Source organism: Xiphophorus couchianus, chromosome 24 (genome assembly GCF_001444195.1).
Source record: "Xiphophorus couchianus chromosome 24, X_couchianus-1.0, whole genome shotgun sequence".
In the NCBI taxonomy this organism is placed as follows: Eukaryota; Metazoa; Chordata; class Actinopteri; order Cyprinodontiformes; family Poeciliidae; genus Xiphophorus; species Xiphophorus couchianus.
Window position 1 is genome coordinate 1,395,435 of NC_040251.1, and position 19,162 is coordinate 1,414,596.

The following is a 19,162-nucleotide window of genomic DNA, read 5'->3' on the forward strand; positions in this document are numbered from 1 at the left end:
AGTTCAGAAGTTCAGGAGATTAATTAAAATATTAAAATGTATAGGCATACAATGAAAAAGGTACGTGTTAAGGTGTTTTTAAACCTCCTATTGGGTAAACAGCGCCCCTAAGCGGTCATTAAAGCTAATGTACATGTTGTCATGGTTACCTTCATAGCGTTTTTGAGCGCAGGCGTCTCTTCCTTTGCGTGATGACGCATTCCACAACGTCTTAGACGGGGCGAAAATGGCGGAGTATTTGGCGTCCATCTTCGGCACAGAGAAAGACAAGTAAGTTTTATTCAGTGTTGGTTAGGATTGACGCATTAACTGCGACTTTTATGCAAAGTCTTTTTGCTGCAGATTTATTGTTCATTACTAGCAGGTTATTTAGGTTGTTCAGCTTCCCTGGAAGTCCCGCTGAAGCTATAGTTAGCGAGGGGAAGCTAACATAGAGCTACCGCATTGAATGAAACTCATGTAGTCAGAACGTAAATCTTCTGTTTCCTGTTGGTTTATGAAAAAATATTAAGGAACTAATACATTTATATAATTTTCGCTGCTTTTATTGTTTATTTACCTACACTTAAAGCCTGCAGCACAGTTAACCAAAACCCAGTAACCCTTAGCCTGCTAGTTAGCCGGTCAGAGCAGATTACTTGGTTGTATTGATTTTTAGAGTACTGGGGTACAAATATAAGCTGCTTTTTTTCATTTTTTTAAATTAAAATCAAATTATTTAAAGTGATCAAGAACTACATACATGTAGAGATCCTTTTTAGTCCCTAGAGGTTAAGGTGTAAGGCTAAGGAAGCTGCATTTGTGTAATTATATTTAACACTGTGGAGAAGAAGCAGCATTTTGTCTCCCATAACGTAAATATATAGTCTTCTTTTTAGATGTTCATTATTGTTGCTCTCCTGATAACAATACATTTCAACATGTAACACTCACTGTGTCGGTTAGATTCTGTCACCCAGCACAACTTGTTGCTGCAGTTACTGTATGTATGCTTATTATTCCAGTTGGACGCTGAATAGAGAAAGGAGACAGCACTAGAGTCACACATGGCTCTGCAAAGCCAAATGTTGTAGCAAAACCTTTACCCAGATGAGTCTGTGCATGTGATAACCTTAAGACATGAGATTTTAATTTGTTATTATGTTACTTTTGTTTAACAAATTAGCAGCGGTTCCCGAGTCGGTAATAAACAAATAATGTCAACTTCACTTCCAGGGTAAATTGTTCCTTCTATTTCAAAATTGGAGCCTGCAGACATGGAGACCGATGCTCAAGATTGCACAATAAACCAACCTTCAGCCAGGTAAGTTTCTGCCTTACAAATGCTTTTATATTTCTTTACCGATTGGTAAATCGGTCAACAGCCTCCTGAACTACACCTGTCTAGCTATCATTTCCCGTTTGCCTCATCCAAACCAGAAGTTTATATACATATAAAAAGACACAAACACTTTTTCTCTCTTTCTGATATTAAATCAGACCAAACTTCTTGTTTTCAGTCAGTTAAATGTCACAAGAATCAGATATGTCTGAGACTTATTCACAAATGTCTTCAAAATCAGAAATTTACATACAGAATTTTATTATTATATTTGGCAAATAATTTTGGTAATTCTAACAGACCTAAAAAAAATAGAAATTAGTTCTGATTTAACTTCAGTCAGTGACAAAATAATCATAGGTACACTTCTGTTTTGGACTGCTCTGTCTTTGAATCTCAATAAAGTGCAACGCTCGAAAGTTATTAGTCCAGTTTCACCGGATTTATTGTCGTTTGTCTGCTGTGTAGACCATCTTGATCCAGAACATCTACCGTAACCCTCAGAACAGCGCTCAGACTGCCGACGCCTCTCGCTGTAAGTCAGACACGTTTTTCTTAAAACTGAGGTTCTTCTCTTGTCCTGTTAGCTAGCTAACCCCTAAGCCATTCAGTGGCTTAAAGTAGACAAGTATGTATCTGTAAGACTTTCATGTGACTCAATGATATGAACAAATGCCACCTAGGATATGAAAGCAAACAGAACTTCCAGGTAGAGATGATTAGCTTGGAATACGTAGAAACATGAGGTGGGGCTGTGTGCCGTAAACAGAAACAGACCGCCTCATACAGGTAGGTGTGTTAAATATTAATATGAAAATAAATCGGCCCTAAAATACATATTTAAATAATCAATCTTGAGGTGAGTGGAAATAGTAAATGTTCTGATTAATACCAAAGTACTGTCTGCATTTAGGTAAAATTCTTCACCAATTAGAGTGGCAAATACATTGTTTGTGTTTTAAAGGGTAATACATATAAAAAACCCTCTTGATTATTGAAGGTAGCCACCAACTAACTGAAAAATAAAGTTTTAAAAAATGTTGCCTCCCATATTAGTTTAGCTAATATGTAAACTGAGCGTTTTTTAAACATACAGTAACTGAGGGAAACTGTTAAACAACCAGTAAGAGTGACTTTACTGCAAGACTTGGAGTTTGTTGTTGGATTCCGGTGTAGTCAGCAGGAGGAAATGTCTGTTCCCCCTCAGGCCTGAACACAAGCAGCAAAACATAAAGCTGCATTCATGTGAACAAGATAAGACACTTTATTGAATATCCAGTTGTTGATTAAGTAATATTTACATGACAATTTCTAAATTATTGGTTTTATCTGTGGAAAATATTTAAAAGAATGGACCCTTTAATGTTATGTCCCACTGCATGTCAACATTTCCATGACTGTTGACAGTTATGATTGCAGCTTTTAGTTAATTCACAAGTCTGCTGCTCAAAACCTTCAGTTTTCTTCAGATGCGTCTTTTTCACGTTTTCATTGTGATTTTTGTTAGCTTGCTTTTTTAAGCTCTTTTTGGAAATACTGCAAGAAATATAGTAAATATTTTAATTTAACAGATATTTTTCTTGCTGAGAAAGGGGGAGTTCAGTAAGTTGAACTTACTTCTGTTATCCGTCCACCGGTCTGTAGCATCGCTCTAAGGAAGATGGCTCCCCTCCTCACTTTAATGTTTGAGATGTTTCTTGCATCATCGTATGTTATCTTAAAGCGTTTTGTATTAAATCTGGACTTTGACTTGACCAGTGCTTTTTATTTTGTAACTTCAGCCTGTCTTTAATGGAGCTCCTGGTATGTTCACTTTAATCTCTTATACTGCTAGTCTAATAATAATCTCAAACAAAAACCCTCTGATACATGATAGAATTCTATGATCTTTTCCCAAAGCATGACACTTCCACTTCCGTGCTTTATAGCTGCCGTGATGTTCTTTTGGTTTGAGTCAAGCATGTCCTATTTTCTTGCGTCCTAATAACTTTTATTTCCGAAGAACATCATTTCAGACGTTCTGGTCTTTCTCTGCTCTCTCAACACCAGTCACTGGTGTGACCTTTGTACCTGGTTCTGTCCCAGTCAGGCCAGTCATTCTGGTTGCGTAACTGTTTTTTCTCAGTGAGACAATCTGTATGTTTAAAATGTTGCTTCAAACATAAATGCTAAATATCAGGAAAGCAATTGCTAAAATACTCTTGTTAAATGCAGCTTCATCTCTCAACCAATCGCTCGAAGCCGTTTTAGCGAAACATATCTAATAACGTTCTTTTCCCTCCCCAGCTTCGTATTTGGTTGGATTTTTATCACAGAAGCTTATGTTTTGTATTTCAGACCATTTCCCTCTTGAACATTTACCTTCATAACCTTCAAAACTGCCCAGTCCGCTGATGGTTTCCACTGTAAGTTCTATCTTTATCCACAGGACCCTCCAGCACCGACTGCACTGAATTCATTTTATTACTCCTCCCCAAACCAAACTGGCACAGTGTAGTAATGAGAGATGTGTCTTTAAGGCTAGATGCACAGGCCTCATGCTGTTTTGCATGGTTTCTCGGCCTGCTTGTCATGAAGAAAGTGTTATCAGTGTGTCTGTGTTATGACACAGTTATGCAAATAGTTCAGCAACAAGAAAAAAGGTCAGAGTTTGGCTGAAGTCAGTTTAAAGTTAAACACCAAACAAGCTGAAAAATGGGAGGGAGAAACTTTGTTTTGACTGCTTCTGTGACATTTAGCTTCAGATTTACATACCATCCCTACTTCCAAATGTTCCTACAGCGTTTTGAGAAAGTATTTACACCCCCAGTTTGCCACATTGCAACCAACCTTTAACATTTGGGATAGTTTTGTGTGGTTGTAACGTAAACCCAAAGGGTTCATCAGGTGTGAATGCTTCTTCAAAGCGCCGTGTGTTTACTTTTTTGAAGTCTCCTGACGCTTAACGTCTGTCCAGCTCGTCCTTCAACGTCTGTCGTTGCCGTTTCGCAGGTGCCGTGAGCGATGTGGAAATGCAGGAACATTACGACGAGTTCTTTGAGGTGAGTGACCGGCTGGCCCAGCAGCGGTCCATTATGCCTCCTTATCTGCCTCAGGAGAGCCAAAAGAGCGGCCAAAATGGGGCCTCTGTGGGCGGATTTTGGAGTTTGTTCATAGGAATTGTGCAACGCCTGAAACTTTGTTAATAGTCTAAAGTTTTGGTAACGACTTCATGTTGAAAAAAACATCAAAATGAGAATTGTAATGTTGAAAAGTGGCAAAATTATGGATCAGTTCATAAATTTTTTTCCCCTCATTTTTCAATTTAGGAGGTGTTCACAGAGATGGAGGAGAAGTATGGAGAGGTGGAGGAGATGAATGTGTGTGATAACCTCGGTGACCACCTTGTCGGCAATGTATATGTGAAGGTGAGTCATGTACACCTGAACATCTAACACTCCAGGTAGCCATCAAGTTAGCCAGATTTAAATATAAAGTTTAGTTTGAATTGATCTCAGACTGTGAGGAATGCATTCAGTGGGTGTACATATCTGGTTTCTGCAAAAATGAATGTCTAACTCTGTGTGTAGTTTCGTCGTGAGGAGGACGCAGAGAAAGCAGTCATGGACCTGAACAACCGCTGGTTCAACGCCCAGCCCATCCACGCAGAGCTGTCCCCGGTCACTGACTTCAGAGAAGCCTGCTGCCGCCAGTATGAAATGGGGTGAGTCTCAAATGAGTTGAAGTTTGTCCGTGTCTGCTGTTGGTCACACACCTGTTGAAGACCAACTAAGCAGCTTTATGCATCCAGAAACATTTTTGCTTATGAGAAGAATGAAATGGTTCTTGCTAAATGTCTGTTAGCTTGTTGATCAGTGCTGAGTTGTTTTCCTTCTTCTGCTCAATCAAATCTGGGTTTACAGTGTCCTCCAGCTTTGATATGATGTGACTAAATCACATCAAAAATGTTGTTTTTGTTTAAGCCTGGTGTTTGGAAGTGGAGAAACGATCATCATAAACACACCATGGCAACTTTTTCTACAAATATTAGAGCAATCAACTTTCAGCAAATAAAATTTTCTGGTTTCCAGAGTTGCTGTTGTAATCATTATAAAAATACTTTGAGCTCTAAGATTAAACTTCTCTTCCAGCTGTTTTCTCTCACTCTCACACCACAGTCCTTTATGCAAAGGCATGAAGCAGCAGCAGTCGTATAGTATTTGTAACTGACTGTAATGTATAGCTGCTACCACAAGGTGGCAGAAGATCAGGTGAAAGTTTTTCATCAGCTCTTGCAGGTGTTGTTGTTGGATGACAATTAGTTTTTCTTAAACTATTTTTGTCTTTTGATAAATTTTAGTTTTTTATGATTCTTAACCATACAATTTGAAATGTTGTCTTTTAATCACATGCACTAATATTTGCACACAGGTTTGTCCTGAACATGACCCAAACCATACATCAGTATCGAAAACAGAGTTATTTTCACTATTTTATTCAGGTTGCTGAATAAACCCTGGAACTCGCCTCTTTATGGTTGATTTAGGAGACATTTATTTACCTTTGCTGTCACTCGTTTTACCAATACTAGGACTGAAACGATTAATATCGGATTAATTGATTTTAATCCGACCTCTCTGCTGTAGCAGTGAAGCAGGTTATTGTTGTGTGTGGTGTGCTGCGTGAAGAGAGAAGGTTCTGTCTTTGTTCAGACCATGACAGAGCTTCGCTGTTCTCTCCTCATCTGAGGTTGGATTACTGCTGGCCAGAGTCTCCTGCCTTTAAATCCGAGAGGCCTTTAAAGGTTGCTTCTGACAGAACCAGAGCAGAGTCACAAGGTTTTCCTTTTGAAAGTCTGAAGTCGTCCCAGCTGCATTTGCTTTGTGTAAGCTAACATTTTATTCAGAACCAAGATAAGCTGCGTGCCCTTCAGGGTTTTTCCATTTGATTCTGGTTTGTTCCCCATGCAGCAGATAAAAGTTTCAACTTTTTCTGCTGCCGTGCTCCTTGGCATGTGTAACGCAGAGCCAGCTTTTTATGGCAGGGCTCCATCTGCAGCAAGGCCAGAGATTTTAACCCCTCATGTCCCGTTTTCCTACAGGGAATGCACCCGAGGAGGATTCTGCAACTTCATGCATCTGAAGCCCATATCACGGGAACTCCGTAGGGAGCTCTACGGCCGCCGCAGGAAAAAGTAATTACTCCTCAATGGAAACAAATGTTCTCTCTCTCCAGTCACTGTTGGTCTGTAAATGAGGTGTTTGTTGTCCACCAGGCACCGCTCTCGTTCCCGCTCCCGAGAACGGCGCTCCCGCTCCAAGGATCGACGGCGGGGCGATCGCGAGAGGCGGAAGTCCAGGGACCGAGAGCGGTCCGGGAGGTTCTGAAAGAGGCTGAGACTGATGCATTGAATCCCCTACTTCCTAACCCAGCAATGTTTTTGTTTTTTTTTCTTCTTTTTTTCTGTTTTTGTTTCGATGAATTGTTGAAACTGTTATTTTCTTTTATTCAATTTTTTTAAAAGACAAGCTCGTGTCGCTTTCTCAATAAAACAGATTTGTAACTGCACCGCCAGAAAATCCGTCTGTGAATTCTCTCCACAAGAATCAATGCTTTGCCATTCCTTCCTCTGTACCTCAAGTTTTTCCTTTCTATTTTTTATTCCTCGTGTCATTTCTTCCTTGTGATCATCTCACCTGTGTATCAATTTTTTCTTTCTTTTTACCTTATTTTTTTCTTCCATCCTTTGTTCTTCATATGCTTCCTTGCTTGTTTCCTTCCTTTCTTTGTTTGCTTTTCATTGTTTCTTTTTGTTATTTGTATTTCTACCCGTATTACTAGTCTGTGTTTTGTTCCAATTTCAAAGTCTACCCAGACTAGAAATGTCTGCAATATATTCATTAATTTTATAGTTTAAAATAGGTGTGAAGAATGGATAATTTAGGAAATGTCTCTTTTTTAAAAATGTTCCTCAGATAATGTATAGTAACCTTGATTTAAAGTCATTGATTTTGTTTTGTTGGTTCCGTTCATGTAAACAGTTATCAGTTAAGTCACATGTAAACTACGTAAGCTTACCATTCAGAATCCTTTACCTGATGTTATTAATGGAAGGTTAAGTGGAAGGAAAACTTTTCATGCATATATTTGCACAAATAACTGTTTTGAACAGTAGCCAAGTGTGAAAATCTTCATGAAAATCCAATCTTGAACCAAAATTATCTTACATGGGTAACTGGAAAATTTCTTGCTAAAATTTCTTTGGTTGATTTTTCTGACTTGAATCTAAGTCAATGCTGTGAAGTAGCTCAGATAAGTTTATAAGTCCAATATTTAAGAGAATTGAAATGAAGTACATGTGATACTTTTGCTTGTATCATGTAAAAGTGATACATGGGAATTTTTACTGGCACTTTATTTTGTAGACTGAGTCATAATCATGTAGCAACATGTCTCAAATGTTTCCATATTTAAGCAATTCTATCCTTTTGTCTAGTTATTTTAATTTTCATCCTTGAGTTTTTGACAACCATATCACTTGTACTCAAGCGCAGAAATTATTTTATAAGTAAAAATAATTGTAATTTTTTTGTCTACTCAACATTTTTGATATCTAAGCCAAAGCTCATGAGAAGCCGTCAAGATGACGCATGGCACCAAAGTACGAGGCTTTGTGTTTGGTCAGCAAAAAGGTAAACAGGTGGTGCGGACAACTAGGCGACCCTGTTTATCCTGATCCCGTCTCGAGAGACCTCCTCTCTGATTGGGCGACGCAGTCCAAACAGACACCCCCACCTTAGCCAATCAAGTTATACTTTTACTTGCTTCCTGTCTGTATGCTACACGTGCTCATTGTGCTCCAAAACCGCTGTACCTCCCGGAAGCGTCTCATTCCGCCGCTTGCGTCCTGAAGTCACCTCTCGTCTTGAAGCTCATTTTTTCCTCTCCATCGGTTTCTGGCTGCATTTGAACCTCTAGGTAAGAGAACACGGGCGAGTAACGGGAGGAAAAGCGTTGAGGATGTAAGAGTGATGCTGGGAGATGTGGTTTTCAGATATTGGCTCGGTGGACGGCGAGCTGATGCAATATCTCCCCGATATTTACTGTGGAATGCGGCCGAATACGGGATGCTAACAGTTTATTTAACTCTTCCCGATTCATGTCTTCACTCTCACTGAGCTTTTATGTTCATATGTTATATTATTTCCCGTTTAAGTTCAGGAAGTGTTTTTAATTCAGAACGGAGGGAAATTTGGGAGAATTTAAGTCATCAATTGTATGTGATGACATTAAATTGCTTTGACACTAGCTTGAAACGTCCAATAAAAACGTTTTATAATTAACTTAAAAAAAATAATAATAATCTTATCTTCTTTTATTATTTGTGTCGCATCACAGATGTGACCTCACTTTTGTAATTTTCTCCCATTTCAGAACTACAAGCCTAACTTCTACAGCTTAAATCCATCCAATACTAAAGCATTAACATTTTAAAAAAGGTGAAAGTTTCTCTACAAACCCATTTTCTGGAAAATTCACTCGTATTTAAGCAACAATATAATTTCGATTTAGTTTTCGCGGAATGCAGATGTGTATGTTAAGGTGTATTTTTTTTCCTGTGTTTCTAAAGTTGGCATTCCTGCTGTGCACATTTGTCATGGCTGAGGGATAAATGCAAACCTTTCTCCTTTATCTGTTGAGCAGCTGATGCTGTAGCTGCTGGCGGAGCTTTTACCTGATTCACACTTTAAAAGAAAAACGCTGCAGCTGAATGAAAACCGTGGAGTTGAGCAGTGGACTCTGCTATTCTCAGAAAAAGATGTTAAGAAATGAATGAAGAATGTTGAATCTCTTGTAAAGGTAAATCTCAAATTGCCACTTTATTTCTGCCTCTGAATTATTATCATTAATGCAGAAGAGGATTAAAGCTTCATGTTGGGGGGAAAAATACCACTTTAAGCTCAATTCTGACTCTTTTTTTTCTTTTAAAAGAAAATAAGGGGGTAATTCTTTTTTTAAAGAATTCTAATAAAGTGCAAAAAATGGAAAAAGCCAGAATTATTTTACATTGATCCTAATTTTCTTTCGTACAATAATTTTTTGTGCATTTATTAATAGAAATCGCCTTGTTTATGCAGCAGGTTGCTTCAATTTTTGGACTTTAAGTAGGCCGTATGCATCTGCCTTGTATGTTACGAGGCATTGGTTGCGTAATAATTGTAGTTTTAAAAATATTCAATTTCAAATTTGCTAAAAGAAAAAGAAAATCCCTTCCTGTGTTTTATAGCCCTTTCAACAAGATGCTGTTGAAAATGTCCAAGTGACCTCAGTTGGTTCTAGCTGAATGAAGCACACCCTCTAACAATTTGTTGCTTCAAGCTTCGGGTTGGTTGGCTGATGAAATAGTAATGTGATTTTTCTCCTCACCTACAAAAAAAAAAAAAAAAAAAAAAAAGAAAACAAATACGGGGCTTTGGAAATATTTCTCGACATGAAAAATGTGCAAAGTCATGATGGCGAAGCTAAAACGTCACCATTCATCACCCTAACTAATACTGTTTGGAAACTAAAACTAGATAAGAGTGTTAGTTATCCAACAAAAACAGAATAATAAAAGTGTTCCTCAGTAAAGATAAGCTGCATCGTTTTGCACAGTAAGCACCTCAATAAATGTGAAACTTTTAGCTGTAATAATTAGCAACAATAACAGGAATAATTGTTTCCCATTTCTAAGCAAGGGTTTTTTTTTTAATTGGAAAAATCATGCTATGATAAAATCTTTTATTAATAAAATTATTTCATACAAGTTTTTTTTCCTTCTTTAAACTGCTATGTAAATATACATAAAATATTTTTGGAAAACATATTTGTTTTAGAGTAAATCTTGTAAAATGGCACCATTTTTGTTCCTTTTAACGCTTTCACTAGACTCAGGAGGAGAACATACCGAAGGTGATTAGATATTAATCTGATTAAAAACGCCTGGCGAAGGATTTCTCACAGGATTGGGTTTAATGATGGCCTGACTGAGCAGGTGATCTCTGGGTTTGTCGGGTGAACGGGTTTCTCTGGTTAGTCCTCGCTGCTGGTCGCGGGGGGATCGGGTTGCCTTGTTGAACCCTGTGAAGGCCGCCGCATACCACAAGCTGTTTGACACATTTTCCACAGCGGTTGTGGCGGTCGTCACTTTAATTAGCCGCAGTGGAGTTGAAAGAGGAGCCAGCATGAGTATAATTATGTCATTTTGACACCAGGACAAATTGGTCAGAATAACCCAAATGCAGCACATTTTTATTCATGAGCTACTGAGTTTTTGTCTCCTTGTTTGTTTTAGAAGATGGAGCCATTTAGGTGTGTGAACATCATTTTGAAGTCAAAAAAGACACACCAAAGCCTAAAACACACCATGTTGGAGTCAAAGAGGGGCCTCGGCCTTGACCTCTGATGTGCATGCTATGAGTTGGTGACGGCTCATCTAATGCTGTTTTAGCTCAGATCCCATTCAGACGTAATAAGCTCAATACTTTCCATTCTAATGATTCATAATTTTTGAATGGTAATTCTGTTTACACTGAGAACATAATCCATATTATTTATGGATTTGGATGTGTCTGCTTTTTAATCTCCATTTTATTCATTGTATTTCGCTGTTGTTTCATTTTGGATATTTAAAATACCTTCCTTATTCAGTGTTAAGTGTTCTTTACAAAATTAAAAAGAAAGTTTATTGGTTTTTGAGAGAGTGAACGTGCATTATGATGCCATCATCATTATATGACTTGAAAATGGCCTCAAAACTGCAATATTATCGTTTATTACAACCGGGACAGTTTATCGTTCAGCAAACTTTATTGTTGGTTAAAATGAGCTAACCTGTTAAATCCCTCTTTTTATATAATTAACATGTGACCTACACACTCCAGATATCAGGATTAAGATAGTATTCAATAGTCAGTTATGTAACTCTGACATTTTACACTATTATTAACCAACATGAGTCACTTCCAGGTTCAGATTAAACAAACAAAGCTGATGCATTGGAGGGAGATCATAAACATTTCTGGAGATATGTTCTGATAAATCTGGAATAACGTGGATTATGGTATTTTTTTCACTTTTTCCTTTTAAAGCATAAAGCTCATCAACAAGATTAGGAAACGTTCCCCGTTCCCGTTTCTTCTGTTTAATGTCTGACGCAACAGTAGCTGAAGCCAGATCAGCCAGCCTTTCCTCCAGTCTCACTTCTGTTTTCTCACCAGAAACCAGAAGTGTTTTCTGCCAAGTCAAACTAGAGCCACTGCTAATGTTGGTTGTGTTTGCTCTTAACAATGACAGGATGAATTTGTGAGAGGAGTGACTGGGGGTGGAGGAACGACACCTGTGCCAAAGCTACATTACATGACTCAGCGTTGTTTAGAGGAAGTTATGCTGTATTTTTCTGCGTAGGCTTGTGCGCATTTTTTAGTGAGCGTTTAGAGGCTCACAGGGGAAAAAATGTTCTGTTTTCTTTCACATTTCATACTTTGATACTACATATTTCTAAGGTTTAGTCTTTGAGATTAGCATCTGAAAGTTCAAAGGTAATGTTTTTTTATTAAGTCTGAGCCACAGCTACCCTGATATTTGCATATCTGTGTTATGCATATGGATTCATGACTCTATGAATTTATTTTCCTACCAAACATCGCGACCAACCAGTCCATGTTCGTGATGTTGCACAAACACTGGGATTGCTGAATTACTTCTGTATCTTTCCTTTAACTGGAAGAAGAACGTCTAACTAGGGTTAAAAAAAGAGAATAATTTACCATTAACCATGATCCCATTAATGTTTTTTTTATACCCATTTAGAAGTATCACATTAGGGACGGCGGAGTTCCTGATTGAAATTCCGTGAAAGAGGTTTACAGAGCCTTGTGCCAGAAACCCATTAAAATGCTGTTTACATCATTTTAAACTGTGTGATTGTGAGTGGGAATAAAAACAGCAACAGGTATTTTGTTCCATATAACACAGTAGGAGTGTAACAGGTAAACCTTTATGGATGAAAACTCGACTAAAAACCCACCTGTTTAGGATTGTATTTGAAACGTAATCAATTACAAATTTATTGATGGAAAATGACTTAATGTCGTGTTTTGATTGTTGATTCTATGTTGCTTTGTGTTTCTGTGTTTGATATGATGTTCAGCACTTTGAAATGCCTTGCTGCTGAAATGTGCTATACAAATAAAACTTGATTGATTGACTAGAAACAGTTGATGGAAACTAGGACCGTCACTATTAAAAAATCTTGCAGTGCCGATAATATTTCCAAATATTGCAGCGATGATATCATACGCCAGTTTTTTTTTTTCTTTCGTCTCTTTCTAATCTGCATAAATGCATCTAACTGCATACCTTCTGTATGCTCATACTGTAAGCTTCTTTCCAAGTTAGAAATGGAAATATTACTGTGAGCTACTGGTGTTGGTCTTTGCAATCCAATTAGTTCCTCGGAGATTTCAGAAGCTGTATATGTGAAAGCATTTGTGTGTTTTCTCTGAATTGTTCTTGTTGACATAACAAAGCACTTCTTATCAACTGGCCTTTTTATCTGTAAGATAAACCATCTGACACTTGCGTAACCCCCGTTTCCTGTTTTCCTTTAGGTTGAGCAATGCCATCTGTTCCCTCATCCAAGGAGGCCGTCACAGACCCCGTGTGCCCTCACTCTGCCAGGCTGCACGGCCAGGCCAACGGAGATGCCAAGCTCCAAGAGGGCTCGTTTCCCGTCGCCGCCAACGAAGACTCCGGCAAAACCATTCAGATCAACACAAAGAACCCCGCTGTAGACAGGAAGTGGATCCGGCCAGACCTCCCCAGCCGCTGCACGTGGAGCCTGGAGGCCTCCAAAGCAGACTCGCCCCACGGACATTTTTCAAAGTGAGAAGCACTCACAGTGGACCCAAGAAAAGTACATAAAGCAAGAGATTAGATCATCTAGGGGTGACTCACTCTAACTAGCACAAGCCAGACAAGTGGATACATGTGTTCTCTCACCTACAGAGGATCTAAATCATCTTCTTCATCCCTCTACCTTCTGCCTCCCCAGGTCTGCCTCCCCCACCATCCTTCCAGACATCCTGCATCGGATCGGCGACACTCCCATGGTACAGATCAACAAGATCCCCAAAGCGTTTGGAGTCAAATGTGAAATACGTGAGTCATCTGCCGCTCAAGCCGAAGCACATCCCCAAAACGAGTAAAACCTGTGGCAGCTCAGATCTGTAAACATGGGAGGATTAGTCAGTTTTATTACTGCTGTAGGACAAAAAAAGAAAGTTAAGGGTTGAGTTTTGTTGGGTTTTTTTTAGTGGCCAAGTGTGAGTTCTTCAACGCTGGAGGCAGCGTGAAGGACAGGATCAGCCTGCGGATGGTTGAAGATGCAGAGAGAGCGGGCATCCTCAAGCCTGGAGATACCATCATAGAGCCCACCTCTGGAAACACAGGTACCCAATCAGAAAAGTCTTTCTATAGGCATGTGAAGTAGGTCAGAGCAGCTGGGTTATTAATTCTCCTCCTGCATGTCTCCAGGTATCGGACTGGCCCTGGCTGCTGCTGTTAAAGGTTACCGCTGCATCATCGTCATGCCTGAGAAGATGAGCATGGAGAAGGTGAGTTCTCTCTGTTCTCTATACTTGTGAGGACCGGGTCAGGCGGTTTGTAGTTTAGATCTCTGTAAAGCAGTTATTATTAAAGTTATTATTAAAGTTACAGTCAGGCTCTAGCCCGGGTTCCTGCAGTCAGGAAAAAAGGAATTTCAAGCATTCCTCCCTGATTTGTATCCTTACTTGTTAATGTATCCGTCCTTCTTTTCTCCTCCTTTTTTGTCTTTGTTCTACTTTCCAAACTTTGTTCTTCTCTTCAGTCCTTCCTACTTTGCCTCCTTCCATTTCAGTGTCGTTCATTCTCCAGTTTCTCACTCTTTCTTTATGTTCTTCCTCTTTTCCTTCCTTCTGTGCATACTTCCTCCTTTTATTTCTTGTCTTTCACTCTTTCTTTTTTTTTTAAATTTCCTTTCTAAGTTCCTTTATTTCCTTCTTCGGTGTGCTTTTTGTCATTTGTTTCTTCCCATCTAGTCTGTTTCCTATTTCTGAACCTAAAACTTTTTTTTAAATCTTAAAATGTGTGAAACTGACTGAGAACTCAGGTTATTTGAGTTTATTTAACCCAGTACACATTGTGTTCATGTTTAGCTCGTTTCAATATACTGGTCAGCCAGTAGATGGCAGACAAGTTCAGACATTTTCCACAGACATTTTAAATTCTGTTTTTCTCGTTCTCCAGCACTTTGTTTTAACCTCAACTCTTCAGATCCAGCAAACTAGAAGCAGAATCTGATTGTAACAAAGCTGATGGAGGTTCCCTCGTCTGTTCTTCACCTTTTACTCCTCAGGTGGATGTGCTCAGAGCTCTCGGAGCTGAGATCGTCCGAACCCCCACCAGCGCTCGTTTCGATTCCCCCGAGTCTCACGTGGGCGTGGCTTGGCGCCTGAAGAACGAGATCCCAGACTCGCACATCCTGGACCAGTACCGTAACCCTAGCAACCCGCTGGCTCACTACGACACCACGGCCGAGGAGATCCTGAAGCAATGCGACGGTAGGCATCCGTCCAGGTGGTCCAGCTGGTTTCCTGGACCTCTGGGGTCTTTAACCCGCCTGGTGTCTGTTTGCTTGATGTTTGCAGGTAAATTGGACATGCTGGTGGCCGGAGCAGGAACAGGAGGAACCATCACAGGCATCGCCCGCAAACTGAAGGAGAAATGCCCCAACATCAGAGTGAGCTCAGTTCTAATGAAAAATGTCTGACGCACACTGTACTTGGTCTAAAGGTTGAGTCCTCGCATCCTTCCTTCTGCCTTCAAGTCTTTCCTTTCTACCCTTCTTTTTTATAACATTCCTTCTCTTCTTCTTTCCTAGTTCTTTATCTCCTTTGCTTCTTCTGTTTTCTTGCATTTGGAAAAAATGTTGTATCCTGAGGACTGATTGATTTTGTCCTTTTCCAGTTGGCCTTCACTGTCATTATTTCTTTCAAACTTCCTTTTTTCCACCTTTTTCTTAAACTATTTTTCTTCAAGCTTTCTTTCTCTTGTTCTTTCTTGCTTTCTTTCCTTCTTGCTTCAAGCTTTCTTTCAAGACTTAAAAATGGGTAAAAAGAACTGATAGCTTGAGATTTTCCAGGTTGAAAAAGTCTTTTTTTCCCCCTGTGATAAATGTGTAGGAATCCTGACTGTTTCTCATTTGTGATGACTGTGTGCAGATTATTGGTGTCGACCCAGAAGGTTCCATCCTGGCCGAGCCTGAGGAGATCAATAAGACCGATAAGACCCAGTACGAAGTGGAGGGAATTGGCTACGACTTCATCCCCACTGTCCTCGACAGATCAGTGAGTCCTGGCTGCTCTCTTTATTTCCTCAAGTGTTTCTTCTGGACTGGCTTTTAATTCTGAGTTTGTTTGTTTTGTCTCCAGGTTGTTGATACTTGGTACAAATCCAACGATGAAGAGTCCTTCAATATGGCCCGCCTGCTCATCAGGGATGAAGGACTCCTATGTGGTAAATATGCATCTGATTAGTTATATCAGATATAGTTATATTTTTACTTGAGTAAAATTTTAGAAAAAAAGGAGCATTTTTATTATGCTGTACGCTTTATTCACCAATAAAAACTCAGATATTTTCTAGAAAAATATTTCTGATCTCTGAAAGTTGAAAACTTGCTTGAGAAAACAGGAATTTTGAGATTATTCTCAGAAATTCTTTAGAAAAAACGTTGAAATTTTTGCATTGAGTTTGTTCTAGAAAATTGTTGGGGAGCAAAGTTACTCCTCCCTTATTTATTTATGTTTCTATTTACAATGGCCCTAAAATGCTGTCATAGATTTAAGGTTGAATAAAAAAAAATTCAATTTTTGCTCCAATAAACCTTGTTTTTCTTGTTTTGTCCAACAGGGGGCAGCTCTGGGACTGCCATGGCTGCAGCTGTGAAGTTCGCCAAAGAGCTGAAGGAGGGCCAGCGCTGCGTCGTCATCCTGCCGGACTCCATCCGCAACTACATGTGAGGATCATCTTTTATAAAACTTCCTCTGCTTGGTTTCACTAGTCAATGTTTGCTTCAACTTGTCATCTCCTTTCATGCAGGTCAAAGTTCCTGAGTGATAAGTGGATGGTCCAGAAAGGCTTCCTGAGGGAGGAGGACATCATGGTGAAGAAGCCTTGGTATGTGCTTTAAAAAACTTTTGTAACCTAAGCCGTTGCTTCCACATCTGGAGCTAAGCACCTGCTTTGCTAGGTGGTGGAACCTGAAGGTGCAGAGCCTGAACCTGTCGGCGCCGCTCACCGTCCTGCCGACCGTCAGCTGCCAGCAGACCATCAAGATCCTGAAGGAGAAGGGCTTCGACCAGGCGCCCGTGGTGGACAACGCTGGGTGAGTCGTTCTTCTTATGTTGCAAGAAATGAACATACCAACGAAGAAGAAGTGTTGATTTTCATCACCACATCCGCTTCTGAAGGGTGATTCTGGGCATGGTGACGCTGGGAAACATGCTGTCATCGATTCTCGCCGGGAAGATCAAGCTGTCCGATCCTGTCAGCAAAGTTCTCTACAAGCAGTTCAAACAGGTCCGCCTCACAAGTCTCCTTTTGCTTCTGATTTTGTTACTTCCCTCAGTAGGGTAGGATCAGAAAGTAAAACTGCTGAAAACTAGCTCAACTTTCCTCTAATGGCAGAATTTTAATCATTTGTATAAAATTTTGGCATCTTTCCGCAATGTCTTCTTGTTAAACCCTCAAAATTCAACATATTGTATTCACTCAGCATGATACTCCCACCACTGTGGATCTCCATGATGCTGTTTGTTTTCCAACTATCAAACCTCTGAGGTTCTTAACTGGGTTTAAATTTCACACAGCCAACACTAAAGGTTGCATGCAATTTAGATGCCTGGTCTCTGGCTCCACCTTGTGGCGAGGATAATGTGTGACCTGCTTTTTTTGTAACCCTTTAAGACCAAGTATTGAATTTAACTTCTCTGTTTGCTACGTCCGAATAAATATAGAAAATAAAATTAATCTCTTCTCATTAAACATCTAAAATCTCCCAACTGATCTCTGAGAAGTTTACTTTCACCATTTATATGATTTGCATAATATCTTCTGTTTTATCTGCCACAGGGACACAGTGTGAACATTGGGATTTTTAAACCATGACTCTGTTGGGGAAACAGAAAAACTAATTTATTTTTTATATATGTATATACTTTGAAGTCTTAAACATGTACCAAGGTCTTTTTTCCATTTTATTCTGTACCTTTACTTGACTGAAATAAAAATCAGAATTGATGTTTTGCTTCTATACTTAAAAAATCAGATAAAAGCTGGTTAAAAAATCTGGAAATTCTCAGTAATTGTTTACGTTCATCCTTAAATAATCTCTTGTTTTTTTCCTGTTTCTCTCAACCATTTTCTTCACAGATACGCCTGAATGATAATTTGGGAAACTTGTCTCGCATTCTGGAAATCGACCACTTTGCCCTGGTGGTGCATGAACAGATCCAATGTAAGTTTGGAGAAGAAACATTGATAGATGGTGGCTGATTTTTCTTCTTCAACTCTACAACATCAAAATTTGAGGCTGAAGCTGGAAAAAAGCTACATAATCAGTATTTATTGCATCATGGGTCAAACGCTATTGACCGTCGATCAAAGTTCCATCTCATTTTATTGGGAATGAAGTTCAGACAACCTTTACTTGACCTTTTGGAGTCGTCCAGAGATAACTTTCTGCGTTGCTCTAAATTAAACCTGGAGTCCCGTCTGTTCTGTGTCATGTCTGCTTGTAACTGACTTTCTCTCTCCTTCCTCCTGTTTCTTTACCAGATCTGACCAGTGGCTCGACCGCTCTGAAGCAGATGGTTTTCGGCGTGGTGACAGCCGTCGACCTGCTCAACTTTGTCACTGGCCGGGAACGAAGAGAGCGCTCCGTGTCGGAGTCCACCGATGAGCTGTGATCAGCTGACCGAAGATTTCTCGCCCCAAAAAATAAAAGGATGACCATGGATGAGTTCAGGAGAGCTGGAAAAAGTGTTCTTGAAGTTTTTTGGGTTGTAGTTATCTCTTATTTTCAGCTAAAATGAATATTCTGTCTTTAGATCCTGATTTTATGTCCATTAATTCACCTTGGTCTGGAGTTTCAGATTTTTTTTTTTTGTTGTTATTTTTATGTCCTTACAGAGTAGAAAGCAAATCTTTTGTAAGTTTTTAATTCCTGATCAGCCTATTTCTCGTCTGTAAAATGTCTTTGGGACCTTTTGAGTTATGCTTTAATCGTTTTGAAAGTGATTGTAAAGCTGAATTTCTGCATTGAAACAGAAAAAAATGGGCCGTATATGGTCTTGCTGTATATAGGCAAACATGATGAGCTTACTTTATTTTTTCCTACTTTTGTTTCAGCGCAAAGTCTGTCATGTAACTGTAAAGAAGTCTTGACTATTTAATCATAGATGTGTCTTGGAGGAAATATTTTGTATTGCATTGCTTTTATTCAATGAATGTGTCTGAATAAATAAAGTTTAAGCAAAGTTGAACAGTTTTGTCGAAATTAAATTGGTACAGCAAGTGATAGTAAAAAAAAAATTCATGTAGCAGTCATTAAACTTGACAAGAGCTAAGCTAACAATGCTAATCAATTCGCATGTTTTTAGATCTGAAGCTGTAATTACACATAGTAATTATACTTAGAATTACAATAATATAAGTATAATTATATACTTTTTTAAGTATATAATTGGTATAGTGGCCTCTACCATGTCCATTATAAAA

The 19,162-nt window shown here is 39.1% G+C and overlaps 2 protein-coding genes across 3 annotated transcripts; both read left to right on the top strand.

The window, feature by feature from the left end:
* The first annotated feature begins 137 nt into the window (after positions 1-137).
* On the top strand, positions 138-6,868 carry LOC114141167 (splicing factor U2AF 35 kDa subunit). Of its 2 annotated transcripts, none has more exons than XM_028011638.1 (8): positions 138-270; positions 1,216-1,303; positions 1,790-1,856; positions 4,313-4,362; positions 4,630-4,728; positions 4,891-5,024; positions 6,402-6,494; positions 6,576-6,868. In XM_028011638.1, exons 1-8 carry the CDS (start codon positions 227-229, stop codon positions 6,685-6,687), a joined length of 687 nt encoding a protein of 228 aa, XP_027867439.1. In that variant the 5' UTR covers positions 138-226; the 3' UTR covers positions 6,688-6,868. The 2 variants fall into 2 exon arrangements, with proteins under 2 accessions (XP_027867439.1, XP_027867440.1); XM_028011639.1 differs by lacking the exon at positions 138-270 and adding an exon at positions 3,659-3,726 and having other exon boundaries at positions 1,233-1,303.
* Positions 6,869-8,124: 1,256 nt separating this feature from the next.
* On the top strand, positions 8,125-18,927 carry LOC114141165 (cystathionine beta-synthase-like). The gene is made up of 15 exons (XM_028011634.1): positions 8,125-8,278; positions 12,952-13,225; positions 13,395-13,501; positions 13,657-13,791; positions 13,877-13,956; positions 14,739-14,943; positions 15,031-15,122; positions 15,604-15,729; positions 15,814-15,898; positions 16,295-16,400; positions 16,484-16,561; positions 16,635-16,769; positions 16,855-16,963; positions 17,816-17,900; positions 18,221-18,927. The coding sequence occupies exons 2-15, from the start codon at positions 12,960-12,962 to the stop codon at positions 18,349-18,351; spliced, it is 1,740 nt and encodes a 579-aa protein (XP_027867435.1). The 5' UTR covers positions 8,125-8,278; positions 12,952-12,959; the 3' UTR covers positions 18,352-18,927.
* Positions 18,928-19,162: the final 235 nt, after the last annotated feature.

Coding starts and splice junctions, on each gene's coding strand:
- LOC114141167 (XM_028011638.1), top strand. CDS start 227: ATGGCGGAGTATTTGGCGTCCATCTTCGGCACAGAGAAAGACAA. Junction 1,857..4,312: donor GACTGCCGACGCCTCTCGCT/GTAAGTCAGACA, acceptor GCCGTTTCGCAG/GTGCCGTGAGCGATGTGGAA. Junction 5,025..6,401: donor TGCCGCCAGTATGAAATGGG/GTGAGTCTCAAA, acceptor GTTTTCCTACAG/GGAATGCACCCGAGGAGGAT.
- LOC114141165 (XM_028011634.1), top strand. CDS start 12,960: ATGCCATCTGTTCCCTCATCCAAGGAGGCCGTCACAGACCCCGTGTGC. Junction 16,401..16,483: donor GACTCCATCCGCAACTACAT/GTGAGGATCATC, acceptor CCTTTCATGCAG/GTCAAAGTTCCTGAGTGATA. Junction 17,901..18,220: donor GGTGCATGAACAGATCCAAT/GTAAGTTTGGAG, acceptor TTTCTTTACCAG/ATCTGACCAGTGGCTCGACC.